The sequence below is a fragment of the Procambarus clarkii genome, chromosome 75, assembly GCF_040958095.1.
Source record: "Procambarus clarkii isolate CNS0578487 chromosome 75, FALCON_Pclarkii_2.0, whole genome shotgun sequence".
Taxonomy (NCBI): Eukaryota; Metazoa; Arthropoda; class Malacostraca; order Decapoda; family Cambaridae; genus Procambarus; species Procambarus clarkii.
Window position 1 is genome coordinate 24,692,488 of NC_091224.1, and position 14,626 is coordinate 24,707,113.

The window sequence follows — 14,626 nt, forward strand, 5'->3', positions numbered from 1 at the left end:
TGGCCGCAATAGGGTGAGGAAGTCTGGCAAAAAACAGCTGTCAGGCGAGAGTTGCCACAAAGATATTATTACCTAATTATTTCAATGTCTGATTTCTTCTAAGTTTTTTGTAGTAATATTATTTATTAGTGTGTAGTGTGTAGCATAATAGTGTGTAGTGTGATATATACTGTAATAAAATGAGTAAATCTTTGCCATACTCAACAGTATTTTGATCATAATTATTTCAATGATCAATTATTCAATTATGATTCAATTATTATGTTCATAAAACAATAAACAAATAGTTTTGCTTTTATTACACTATATACACAGGTTATATACAAGATTATGCATGTTTTGTTCACCATATCGAACCACTAAGTTGGTATGGTGAATCAAAAGGAGTGAGGAGTGGCCAGTCACCACCACTCCCTCCCTCACCAACACTTCACCCAAAAAAATTTGTCTAAAATCAATTTCTAAACATATTTTTATGCAAATGTCACGACCCTCGATGAATACTTCATCGTGGTTCATTTTCAGCTTTTCTCTTCCTTTAAATAATCTTGTCTTAATGACCATTGTACCCATCTTCATTATTTTGCAATTTCCTGGCATTCTTAAGCACTTCTGTCATTTGCTTCACTCCATTTAATATCACCCTTAAGGAAGCTAATCCTATCTTTTAGATATTTACTTATCCTCTGAAAATCTGACATTTTCCTTTGTTGAGAACCTTCTCTTAAGCCTACTTTTTTCTCAATGATGTTTCCTCTTCTCCTGCTCTGTCCACCCTAGATGGTATCTTATTTTCCAAGCAGCTAAAAATTATTATAGGTGCACTTTTATCTACAGTATTCTGTACTAATTTACTGCTAGTAACCAGTTCTTTCATATTTGCCAGTTTAATGTCATTTCCTGACTGCTCATTTCTGTATGCATGTATGCACATATATACCTGTCCTGATCTCTCGCTTAAATCATCAAAAACTGTACAGTGTGTGTTAATCCTCTACTCCAAAAGTTCTAATAAAGCAAGGTAAGTTCACAAGTAAGCATTGGTGCAATGAGTGTTGGTGGTGGGCAGGTTCTGGTGTTTGTTTGTTTTCTGGGGGGGGGGGGAGTAAAGAGGAAGGAGAGGCATAGGTGAAGGGAAGTATAGACGTGGGAAATACAGTGAGAGGTATGAAAGCAGGCGGGCTGTCCGCCTTGCTGACACGATGTGTGGGTGTTGGCAGCTAAGCTAAGCTGGCTCCCTCTTGTCAGGGAGCTGTGAGTGTGTGAGAGGTTCTTCACATGGATGTCTATAGATGAATACTGTGTAGCATTCATATATACACACACTGATGCTTCCACACACATGTTGTTCTGTTTAAGGCTCTTTATTTTATTATTTTTATTTATCAAGCCATCACACCCTGATGGCTTGGTGCTGCAGTCTGATGTTTAGTGGTTGTATGTTCAGGAGTTCATGGAGCTCCTGGATTGTCTGATCATATGGTGGAAGGTGTTTTGCTGCTCTCCTTAGCACCTTATTTTGCACTGCTTGCAGTTTCTGCATGTTAGTTTTCTTTATGGTTTGTAGTGGTACTGGGGGATACTCTAGATGCAGCCGAACTAGAGCCTTATATAGGTGGATCTGAATGTTAGTACCGAGGCTTCGAAATCTCCTCAATTTTCCTAAGGCTGCTTTGGCTTTGTTTAGTCAGTCCCTTACATGAATTTGTATCCCTGTTCTATAAATCATAAGTCCCAGTATTCTGCCTACCTCCGCATAATGGATCGGATGGTTGTCAAGGATTATGGGGTCCGGGTTTCTTTTCGCAATGTGTATTATCTGAAACTTTTGTTTGTTGGTGCTAATTTTCCATTGCTTCTCAAATTTGTTTACGAGTTCAATTACTGTACTGCCTTGGTCTTGTCGGCTAGTAACGGCTTTGATGGTCCCGGTTGGCAAATTATTTGGGTGACATCGTCAGCCTATGTGATGTATTCTCCATGTTGGGGTTGGGGTAGGTCAGCTGTATATATGTTGAATAGAGTGGGGGAGAGGCAACTTCCTTGTGGTACTCCACTTTTCAGTTCTATTACGTCACCCAAGTAGCTGGGTGACAGGTTCTGTTGCTGTTCTTAATGATGCAAGCCATCCATGGCCACTGGTGCATCTCCATGTGATACTTATGTTTTTTCCTTCACCTCTTACTCTGCCTTTATTGTTGTGTAGCAGTCAGTCAAACCCACCCACTCAAGCAATCAGGCAGGAAAGCAGTCATTCATTCATTCATTCATTCATTCATTCATTCATTCCCCCAGGCACACCCTTGCTTGTGTATGTATATGTGCTTATGTATCTGTCAATGTATGAATATTATCTATTAATCTATGTATCGCCTGACTTCTTATATTGAATACCTACAATTAATGAGCTGTACCTTGATAAACAAGCAAACTTTACAATCAAATATTTAAAATGTTCTTTATTCCACATGTAAGAGTGTCAGCAGCTGGCAGGGACCATCTAGCATTAGTTTCATACAAGAAGTACTCACCTAATTGTGTTTGCTGGGGTTGAGATCTGGCTCTTTGGTGGGTGTATAGGGGAGGAGAAAGGAATGGAAGAGAAATGAGGGGAGGGGATTGGATGGCAGAAGGGCTTGGGTAGGAAGAAGGGTGTGTAGGGCTAGGAAGTAGGGGGGTTGTGAGGATAGGAGGGAGGGGGTTGTGAGGATAGGAGGGAGGGAGCCATGAGGATAGGAGGGAGGGGGGTGTGAGGATAGGAGGGAGGGAGCCATGAGGATAAGAGGGAGGGAGCCATGAGGATAGGAGGGAGGGAGCCATGAGGATAGGAGGGAGGGAGCCATGAGGATAGGAGGGAGGGAGCCATGAGGATAGGAGGGAGGGAGCCATGAGGATAGGAGGGAGGGAGCCATGAGGATAGGAGGGAGGGAGCCATGAGGATAGGAGGGAGGGAGCCATGAGGATAGGAGGGAGGGAGCCATGAGGATAGGAGGGAGGGAGCCATGAGGATAGGAGGGAGGGGGGTGTGAGGATAGGAGGGAGGGGGGCGTGAGGATAGGAGGGAGGGGGGTGTAAGGATAAGAGGGAGGGGGATGTGAGGATAGGAGAGAGGGGGCATAAGGATAGGGAGGGAGGGGAAGAGCAAGGAAGGTGTTGGGGAGAGGTAATGGGGTACCAAATATTTTTACCAGAATTTATTTATTCGCTTAAATATGTACAAGAATGTATAATGGGGTTTTCAATAATTTTGGTGGGTAATGGTACATTCTTGCAAAAGCCATAGATTAAAATTTGAAAACTGAGGTTGGATAGAAGGTGACTGAAGGTGTTGCATCATGCTAGCACATAATTGCAGGGGTTAGGTGGGCGGGGTGTGTTGTTCAGACAGGATGAAAATGAGTGATAACTAGTCTTGAAGTTGCTAGCTCGCTTCACCTTGTGAAGGCCAGGCAGACAAGCAGTTAGTCAAAGAGCCCGGCTGACCAGCAACTCGGCAAGCTAAAAAGTGTGACAGTCTCTCAATCAACCCCAGATGACAACTGATTGTCTAGCCTTCCACATGCCTGCCATGCAGACCTGATTGTATGCCTCCTTGTTTATCTGTCTGTTTATGTAGTATGTATCTCAGGGTGCAATTAAGCTAGAAGACAGTGTGTGTGAGAGCAGCAGTGAAGCAGTGTAATGAATGCTATTTGGAGGAATTTGTGGAATATTGTGAAACTCGCAGACTTCATGAACTAAGACCAACTAATCCCACTGAGTAACTATTAAATAAATCTCTGTAACCAGTAACTAATAACATCAATGGTATTACTTTGTTGTACGAGTAATTTTGCTTGAACTGTCAGGCATCCCCTGGGGGTGGGGGGGGGGGTGGAAGTAATGTAGTGATATGGCTCTTTCTGGTAAAGCCTTAATGACTCCCTGAAGCTATCTTGCCAAGATGGCTCCCCACTATTAGGTCACATTGGTTGCGGGAGTCATGTTTCGCCTACCAGGGACCAGAACCTGCCCCCTTCCCTTACAGAAGTGCAGGAAGCAGGGAGAGGAAAGCATCCAGAAAGTCAGCAAAGCTTTACAGATAATTCCAATATTCATAAGAAATGAAGTATCAAAACAGCCAAATGACTGTAAACGATTTAATAACAACAATTGGTTTACTTGAAACCGGCTTGAATCTGGCAATACTGATGGCCAACGCCAATTAGCCAGGAGCCTCTGGCCAACAGCTGGCTCCCGGATCAGTCCACAGCCGATGCCAAACAAAGCAACGAACCTGGTAGGGAGGGAAGGAGTCGGGGAGCCATGGGCTCTAACACAATGAGGCATTTCATTACATTCAATGCTGCTGCCAAGGAAGAGCCGCTTGGAGGCTCCCTGAAGATAACCACAGAGAAATAGGAAACCAAGGGTTTACCAGGAAGGAGAAAAGATGGCAGGTACTAGGTCAAAGAAGAGACCGAGGACCAGGAACCTGACTCAGCAGTGCACAGGACCGACTTGTACCAAGGACATTAACCGGGAACAACTGGGACACCTGCTAAATGGAGAAGGCTAACCGACCATGCCCAAGTCTAACCACATCGCCATGACCTCATGGATCTGTGGGGCTAAGGCCACTGGTCCAAAACCCCTGATCCTAAAATAGTGGGGTTGGGGGTAACTTCCCCAGAGACCTTGGGAAAGAATTCAGAAAGCCCATGGACTGTGGGACTAAGAACTGGTGAAAAGTCAGGCATCTCATCAAAGCTCTGTTGAAAGGTGGTGAACTATGAAAAGACCAGTGCAAACACTAATGAACACAGCAACCCTTCTCCAATGCATAATTATGGTGTTGAGTGGAGGAGGAATCAATCAAAGAAAGAGCAAGAGCCCTGTAATCTGACTCCAGCATAGGTCCACCCAGACTTACAGCAGACGAGGCCCCAACTTTGCCCCAATCCAACTGGACTGCCTCTGAGCAGAGAAGCCAAAACCCCTCTGCAAAAGCATCTGAGGGGACTAACAGCAGCAGCTGAAATAAAAGTCAAAACAACTTCCCTTGTAAAGAGGAAAGGTGAAAAAGGGGGAGGGGGTAACCCTACCAGACAAAGGGTTAAGGATCAGGTATGCATGTGAGATCGACCAAGTATAAAGCCAGAACTGCCTCCCGAAGGAGGATTGAGCAATTAGGACTGCACCTGGTACTGCAGGCAGCAAGGTGGCCACACAAGGGACAGAAGCAAGAGCATCCAGGCTGCCACAAAAATGGTCTGAGAATAGCTCAACAACTGCCGAGATGCACAACATGGTTGTCAGGTTGGTATGAGCCCTGGAATCTCGGCAGTAAGGGTTCCAGTGAACACGGGCAACTGCACGTGGTGTTGCCACTTGCTCATGTCCTTGGAGAGCACCAGAACAAAAAAACAGCTTTCATGTGTTGCCAAAGAACACCAGAAAGATGGAACTCACTTCCCACCACTCAAACATCCAGATTCGACAGATACCCTTCCAATCTCCCAAGGAAAGGAGGCAATTGTCAGCAAGCCAGGATGAATCGGGGACCAAAACCTAAGCTAAAAAGCTAAAGTTGACCAGAACTTGAAAGAGGATCCATTAGGGATGTGAGGTCCTAATCATGCAGGAGAAACCAAAAATGTCTACACATGCCAATGAAGGCAAAAGGCAGGGATGATGGAAATCTCCTGAAAGACAATTCTGCAGAACTGAATGGCATGTGCATACTCTTAAAAAGAAAGGAATAGGAGAAATCCTTTCCCTTGGAGCAAAAGACCTTCCTTAGAAGTAACCATGAAACCACGAGCAGTGGAAGGGCACTCATGGACCTCTCTCAAGCTCCACCCTAGCCCCGTGGGCCACCTGTGATTGCCCCGAAGCAGAACTGTATTCTGCGCCTGATGACTGGTACAGATATCCAACAGAGCAGGATCAGAACCAAGTAATTTGGTGTAAAGGCAAAGGCCCTGCAATCCTTAGAGGGAAGGGATGGTTCAACTGTCTCGACCATTTAGGTGGATGGGGCAATCCTCAAGAGTCGACTGAGCTACTATACATTCACAGCTAAAGTCAGACCTGACTCTAAAACCCTCAGATGCTTTAGAAAGGGTGAAAGAGGCTCCCTGTGCCTCCTCAAAGGGGCCAGATTCTGGCTCTAGTCTCCAGTAGGCCAACAATACTCCTATGAATGATGTGATTAAGTACTGGGAAGCTATATTGGTACAGCAACATAGCTTCAGGGAGCCACTGGGAAGCACCCATAGAAATTGCCAAGTTCAAGCAAGATTGCCAGGAATTAAACACATGCATATGAAGCAAATACTAAAAGAAAACAAGCAATACACAAGCAAATGGCCCCTACAGGACAAAGTTCAAACAATGGCTGGTACTTGGCTCGGAAGGAGTAGGACCTGCTGCAATAGTTGGCAACCTGAGCAGCACACTAGTAGGTTAGTCAACATCAGTGATAGGGCTCACCTGTAAGCCTGCTGTTGACTGGGGACTCTGGGTTTGAGCTTGTTTTGAGTGAACCAATTGTCTTGAATGAATCGTTTGTGCCTTGTGAATGAATACTGTGCCTCTGTGAGAAGGGGGGGTCAGAATCTGGCTCTGGTCTCTGGTAGGCAAAACACAACTACTAGGACTGATGTGACCCAGAAGTCGGGAGCCATCTCGACAAGATCGTTTCAGGGAGCCATCTAGTGGCTCCTCCCAGAAATAATTGTTTTACTGTTAAATAATGCTTTATTTCTAATTTGTTTTCTGTGAATCTTACAGGTTCACCTGTGTGGAAGCCTCGTGATGTCTTCGCCTCAGCTGGTGGCAGCTCTGGTGGGGGAGGTGCTGGCCAGCGAGGAGAGTCATTAACACTTCCTCGTCCAGGAAAAACCAGCGGCCGAGAGGACCACTTCCTGGTGTACGAGGAGTATGGTGGCAACATCTACATGAGTAGCAAAAAGGACACAGGTTCTACAAAGACCCTTCACTGTTGAGCCACTGTTGTTTCCCAACCCAGCAGTCCTCACCACTAACAGCTGCCTCCCCTCAACTGACTACATAGCAGTCACTAACAGCGTGCCACTCATAAATCAGCTTAGACCCTCCCCTAACACTAATGACATCCTGCTGCTCACACTCACTGTGGATTTCCTCGCACGAAACTTTTTACCCCTCGGCATGTTGCTGATTCCATTTACTTTTTACTTTTATTCCATAACCTTTGATAGGACTTAGGAAAAGCTTGATGTAGTGGAAGAATGCAGGATCAGTGTAGCATGATCCTGCTACCCACCATTATTGTGATCGATACTGGTCGCACCTCAAACGCTTCCAATGCGGCCGTGTTCAAGAGAGATACTTGTGTCGCAACAACTGTGTATCTTTTAATTCTTCAGTTTCCAAATGAATTGTGTACAATAAACTTTATGGTTATTTAGCAATTCATGCATTGTAAGATATGAATCTTGAATGAGGACTAGGTTTATCGTTATAAAGAAATTTTTAGACTTAAAAGTGGTGCTCCTGCATTTAACAACTTGAGTGAGAGAAGGTTGTTCTGAAAAACCATTGCAGTGACTGTGCTTCAGCTATTTTATTGTGTTGTGAATAAGTTGTTAAGGTCTCAAACTTGTTTGTCCTATGCTGTGGAAAGCTTAGCTATAGTCATTTGTTTTTACAGGAAGTCAATCATGCAGATTCATAAAGAGAACAGGCTGACCACTTGAACAACACTCACACTTGAGTACACAATGTTAACTTTATAGGTACAAGAAATTGAAATAAATCCTGAAAGATATTTTCTGCAGGTATTAAGTCTCATTGTTGCTATATTGGAGTTGTTGCTTGTACATATTTATGTGTAAGGCAATCAGTACTTGTGGAGTTTTGCTTTAGGTTTAGAAAATGAATTTCTAGTTTGATGAATTTTCTTTATGAGGATGGTAGGCAAGTGACAGGCAAATAATGTCTAGCAGGACAGCAGCAAGTTTGATAGACACTTAAGAGGTTTTTTATACAAAGAAGTATTGTGGAAATATTGACCACCTTTCATATAACATTGCCATTTGTTGCCATAAGTGGAAAGGGAACAGAATTACAAATTTAACTATCAAATTATTAGTATAGGTCTATAGTAATCTTTAATACAGTATATTGATTGTAAAGTAATATCAATACAAATGACTAGTAATGTACAAAAAGTCACAAATAAGGAGCAAATCTATATTTTAAGACAAAATTTAATGTGGACAAAAGCTGTAGTCACTGTATGACATCTCACTTGCTTTTTTGTATCTTGTCTGTTCTCTTCCCACACACCTACCCCCCCCCCTGTCAAATGCTAAAACATGAATCATGTAAACAAGTTTATATTTTTGGTGGATTAAGTAGGAAAGATTATATAAGGTTATCTAATGTTGAAGCACTGAATATATCTTTTCAAGAGGTTTTGTTATATTGAAACTACTTCATATATCTTTTAAGATTCATGAAAAATGCATCATTCTCTTTGTGTGTATAGTTGTGTAACACCTTCAATAGTTAACATATTCAGTGCCAAATAATGTTGCTAGTCATTAATAGTCAATAAGCTTACTATAGCAGTGTCGGCTCCAAAGTACTCTTTAAATCATAATGTTTGTGTTCTTATGCTTAGAATGTAGCAAATGGTTGCGTCTTATTGCTGAGCCTCTGCTAGGCAATCCTTTGCATTACTTCCCCGAGCCTTAAGCCAAGCTCAAAATGGAACACTTTCTCGAATGCAGTAATCCACATAATACACATGTTAGATGACCGACTAGGAGTGATAGTTTTCACTAAATTCTAACAGTTGTATTTGAGGATGCTACACGGGTCATTGAAAAGGTTCTGCCAAGAGCCAGCTACATCCCCAGTTCCTGAGGCTCATCTGTCGCTAATTTACTCTTGCTTATAAACCCAGGGTGCTCAAAATTTGCCCCCTACCCCTTCTCCCAAAACAAAAATCACGTTTCAAAAGTTAAATGACTTTAAGCATGAGGAAACAAAGTACTATGACAGTTCCTACACTAACTGCATTTGCTGCTTAATAAGTAGAAACTACAAAGTTTGGCTTACCTATTGCATAAAATTAAAGCTGCAAGATTACTCCAGAATTCAACAAAAGTAATGGCCACCTCAAAAGAAATTAAAATATTTATTTACAAGCAATATTTATAGGTTTTGAGTACATCAAAAATGCTAGAAATTTCTTGATTTCATTAAAAAATCTGCAGTGAGTACACAAATATATTCTCACAGGTTTTTAGTGTGATGTATGTTGCAGGCAGTGTTGGGGTGAGCTAGGGTGTGCAACATTCTGGATAATAACATGGAAGAATATAGCTATTTCAGCACAATACTTGTCATCCACAGAAATTAGGGTGGGTCTTGAGATACCTGATATTTGCTCATATTTGCTGGAAACTTTGATGACTTGATGTGGTCTCGAATGTCTCAACAGCAAGAGACAAGACCCAGTGGTCACCTTTGCCCACCCCTTAACACTCATGTTCATCACCTTCACCTTAGCTCCTTCACAAGTCATTCAGGAAACTAGTGCAATGTGTGCTCTGTCCACAACTGTAATCTACACAAATGGACAATTGCACAATTCACTGTATGTAGCTTATTTTTTAAGTAAATAAAGAATATTTCTGATTATCTTTAGAATTTCTTTATGAAGAGAAGTAGAAAGTATGAATAAAAAATGTGCAAGACATTCCAGGAGCATAGCCATCAGTTTGAGGAGACTTTGTACGGCCATTTTATACTTGTAATAAGATTTTGCTGTTTATACTGGCATAGACAGGCAACATGTTGACCCAATGCGCTTTGTGTTTTGCTTTACTGTCTGTGGCTTGTGGCCGCCCATCCTCCGGCCACACTACCGCTGACCTCAGCTTACCCTATGTGGCATCAGGACCTTTACCTGCCAGCCACATGGTCAATAGGCAGCTGGAATCCCACTCACCCAGAGTGGTTGCCAGAAAATATTGATAAGTAGAGATGCTGTTGTTGATTTTCACTTGTTACATGTCTTGGTAACAATGGTGTACATTTCTTTTAGTGTTGTTTAGACGTTGTCTAAGTACATTCTAATTAGTGGGTGTCCTTTTGACACTCGTTTTCTGACGATTCTAGACCAGACTGGCAGATGGCCACCCTCCTGTAGAGGCACGTACAATCATTATGTGTAGAGCTCCTGGAAATACTGTACCATACCGCAAATGTCCTTCAAAATGGCTCAATTTCATATGGTAGAAACATCGAATAGCATAGCTCGGGGCCACCTGCCACTCTAAACTTAGTGACAACACAGTCTCTCATTAGAGCTGTCTGATCACTCAAAACTCCCTATTCCAACCCCCACCTCTACCCATACCTCTCAAGTGTAACTTCATTTGTAATATTGTTTTGTTCCACATCTATCTTTGTCCCTTACTGAGGTCACTTTATGGTGAGATTTGGGAGTTGTCAAGCCTGACTTTTCACAACATGGGTAAATCTAGGCTATTTGCAAACAGTATTATTCGAAAAGTATATGGTAAGTTATTAAACATAAAGTATTTATTTAAATTAGTTTCATCATTAATATGTTTTAAACATTATCTTTACCAGAAGTATTTTCCTATGAATCTAATCCTTATAGTAGGGTGCTTCTTGTACATTTTTTAATCACCCTTTATAATTTTGAAGCAAAGCTTCAGTAAAAAAAAAATTTCATAAACATATTTTCAACCCCATACCTACCTCAATTAGGTATTACCAAGAATTTCATACAAATTCCCTTTCTAATCACCATCCCTGAGTAATCTCCAACCTTTACGCTAGCAATAAAGTCCAATCCAGGACTGGCTATCAGTACTGGACTTGTAGGCATAAACATTCAGTCTTTACGTATAGTTTCTTAACTAAAGTTCATTCCAAAAATTACATTACTGCAATTTTTTAATCTTTGCATTGGACCACTTTTTGGTATTTTATACTATATATTCTGGTTACATCATAACTGCAATAAATTTCTTCCAAGGTCCATGTCATGCTTCTTCCCCATGTCTATATTTTTTATCACTCTTATGTATGTGAAACAAATATTTAAGCATTCGTGATCTTTTTCGTCATTCTAAGCTCATAGATTTCTCAAGTGTCCCATCAGTGTTCTTGTGTGTGTTTCCATAAAAACTGTCACAATCACTCTACCTAATACTTAATCTTGGGTATATCAACAGAATGTGCCTTTTTTTGAGGTTCATTTAGGTACCCACAGCATTTGTCAACCCTCTCTAGCTGTACCCGCTTAATTCACCCTCCCATTTCCCACTGTCATTCTTAACACATCCTCAATGTTCTCATTAAATAATACTGTAATAGCCTACACAGTTCTGTTAAATTCGCGTTTTATTAAACCAGCAACCCTCACCCCCCACCCCCATCCTTTATGGAGTATTCTTACTCCTATTGTTAAAGTTCTCCTTGTACTAGAGTATTGTCATACATAAGGGGCAATATTCTTGGAACAAAGTGAAAGCATTTCCATCTTATGTCACCTATGTTTCTTCGATAAACAAGAGACCAATACAAGGTTCTAAATTATGTCAATCCAAAGCCAGTAACACTTGACTACAAAACAGAGCATATATTAGGTGTAATCAAGTGATGCAGGCCAACAATATGTTGCAATCCTGTGTTGGTCTCTTTCTTTGATAACCATGACGCTCCAGGGAGGGCTTCAAACAACGCTCAACCCTTCTATAGAATACTCAATAAGTTATCCCATTTTCAGACTGCAAGTAATATCATAGTTTGCTTACTTGTGAAGATATTTGACTTTATATCTTAGGAGAACAAAGTTACATCTGAAAGTGTTCAATAATTAATGAAAGGGTTATATTGTATGATAGAAATGTATACAGACTAATGTATTGTGTTAATATCATTAAACTATTTATACAATGCATGAATCTCTTATATCCCCAACTAACTTAATAACATAGATGCTGTTAACATGCCTGAGAATGTTCTACAAACACCATTAACTTGTTCTTGATTGAAAATATTGCTTTTCAAAGTATGAATATTATAGCAAACTAACATTTGCTTAAGTGCTATCATCTTAGGTAACCTTGTTGTGCAAGCTTGTAGCATCCTAGCAAAATATAACTGATAATCCAGTCTTACCACTCACCTAGAAAGTGAGTGTTATAGTTTCCTTTTAGAAGGTCATTTTACTTAAATTTATCATCACTTTACTGAACATTACTTCTTGGCCATCTTCAATATTTCGGACAATTGGACTACTACCTCTTAGACTATGAATTGTGTGTGTTATATATAAATACTAAATCTCGCTCTTTTTACAACACGAGTAAACAAAAGATATTAAGTATAATGTTTATGTACATTCTTAAACCATAAGAAATGCAATATTGTATAAGAAATACACTGTATATGACTGGAAATGTAAATTTGTGAAGTCTTGCAAATGGTTAAAAAAAAAAAAAAAAATCCATAAAACACAAATCATGTGTTGATTTTTGGCATTAAATCAAAAATTCTTTAAAACCATTTACCAAGGAAATTGTACCCAAAAAGCTTATGACAGGTTATGCTAATTAGTACATAATATTTAAACATCTAAAGAAGATTGAGCATTCCCACCTCCCTGCATCTGTATATCTGAAAATTGTCCATATTGTGCAATGACCAGTATGAGTAGTTTAATTTGAATAACTGCTCCCAACTTTAAAACTCCGCAATACTATACACTGGTCAAAAAAATTTGTATTCCTTAGGTTCTTGTCGTTTTTTTTTTTTTGTATAATCATCGTACTGAACAGTAATAATTTTGATATTTTTAGGCACATTCTTTTCTTGTTTCAGACCATAAAGATACAGTACATATACAGTGGTACCTCAGCTTATGAATTTAATCCGTTACCAGAGACGGTTCGTAACCCGAAAATTCGTAAACCAAAGTGAATTTTCCTATAAGAAATAATGTAAATTTGAATTACTCTGTTCCACACTCCCCAAAATATTAACTTTAAAGTAAATTTCATACCTAATTCACAAAATCTTTAGTACTAAAGTATGTACAAGTTATTACTTACCTTTATTGATGACTCTTGTTGGCGTATGGAAGACAGTGAGGAGGAGGGGAGGAGGAGAGGTGTTTGTGTTTGGAAGGGCAGTCCCCTTCCATTATAACATCAGGCAGTGATGACTTCTCTGGGGTACTCTCTCTGGTATGTTTTGCCTGCATACCACCAGGGCCTGCGTGTGGCTCACCTCTGTTTTTTTTTCACTAAAATTCTATCCAAAGAAGCCCGTTTTCCCTACGTTGTAACACTTTGTCTGTAGTGAGGCATCACAGTGTCATTAAAAAGGATAATGCAATGGCCTACTACAGCTTGGTCTGGGTGAGTTGTTTCAACAAAAGTTTGCATTTCTTCCCCACAGTCTACACCACTTCCTAATTGTTGAGGAACATTCTGTACTGTCTCCTCCTCCCATGAAGACATTTCCTCAGATGCCTCTTGTTGCTGCTCATTGTGAAGGGCTTGGAGTTCTTTGGTGGTCCGTTCTTCGCTGTGTTCCTCCACCAACTCCTCCACATCAGCACCATCCAACTCCAAGCCCAATTTCCGGCCTAGAGTAACAATTTCCTCAAAATAGGCACTTCAGGTTGAGGCTCAAACTCCTCAAAGTCTAGTTCTGAAACACATTCAGACCACAATTTTCTCCAGCCAGAGATCATGGTTCTTTGAGTCGCTTCTTGCCAGGCTTTGTCATCGAGTTTTATTAAAGCACTACAAATGTTAAAATGTTTTTTCCAGAACTCTCTGAGGGTGAGGTTTTGTAGAATTAGTCACTTTGAAACATTTCTGGAAAAAGTGCCCTTTCATAAAGTTTCTTAAAATTGGATATGATTTTCTGGTCCATAGGCTGAATTAGAGGAGCGGTGTTAGGAGGAAGGAATTTTATTGTAACAAAATTAAATTTGTCCAACAATGCATCTTCCAAGCCTGAAGGATGAGCAGGAGCATTGTCGAGGAGAAGCACGGCCTTGAGTGCCAAACTTTTCTCCTGCCGATATTTTTTATGGCAGGGCAAATCACTTCATTCACCCACTCCGTAAAAAATTGCCGTCACTCATGCCTTACTATTAGCCCTCCACATCACATACATTTGGGTTTTCTGCACATTATATTTTTTGAACACCCTTGGATTTTCCAAATGATACACAAGTAACGGTTTAATTTTCAAATTGCTACTCGCATTACCACACAACACAAGAATTAGCCTATCTTTCATAGGCTTGTGTCTGGGCAATGACTTCTCCTTCTGGATAATGTATGTCCTCTTAGGCAATCTTTTCCAGAATAGTCCTGTCTCATCACAATTAAACACTTGTTGTGGTAGGTATGTCTCACTCTCTACAATATCTTTAAATTCACCAACAAATCTTTCAGCAGCTGGTTTGTCCGACCTGGCAGCCTCCCCATGTCTCAACACTATGGATGCCACTTCTTTTTCTAAATTTCTCAAACCATCCCCAGCTCGCCTTAAACTCTTTCGTATCTACATCACTCATTCCTGGGGGTTTGCTTTA

General features: G+C 40.8%; 1 protein-coding gene across 16 annotated transcripts in view; it reads left to right on the top strand.

Moving 5' to 3' along the window:
* The window catches only part of sif (still life), a 541,039-nt gene that overhangs the window by 514,432 nt on the left and 11,981 nt on the right, over positions 1 to 14,626 (top strand). For all 16 annotated transcript variants that reach the window (XM_069313365.1, XM_069313368.1, XM_069313371.1 and 13 more), the window contains one exon: positions 6,775 to 6,963. In XM_069313365.1, coding sequence (XP_069169466.1) covers positions 6,775 to 6,963 — 189 coding nt within the window. The remainder of the gene's footprint in view (positions 1 to 6,774; positions 6,964 to 14,626) is intronic.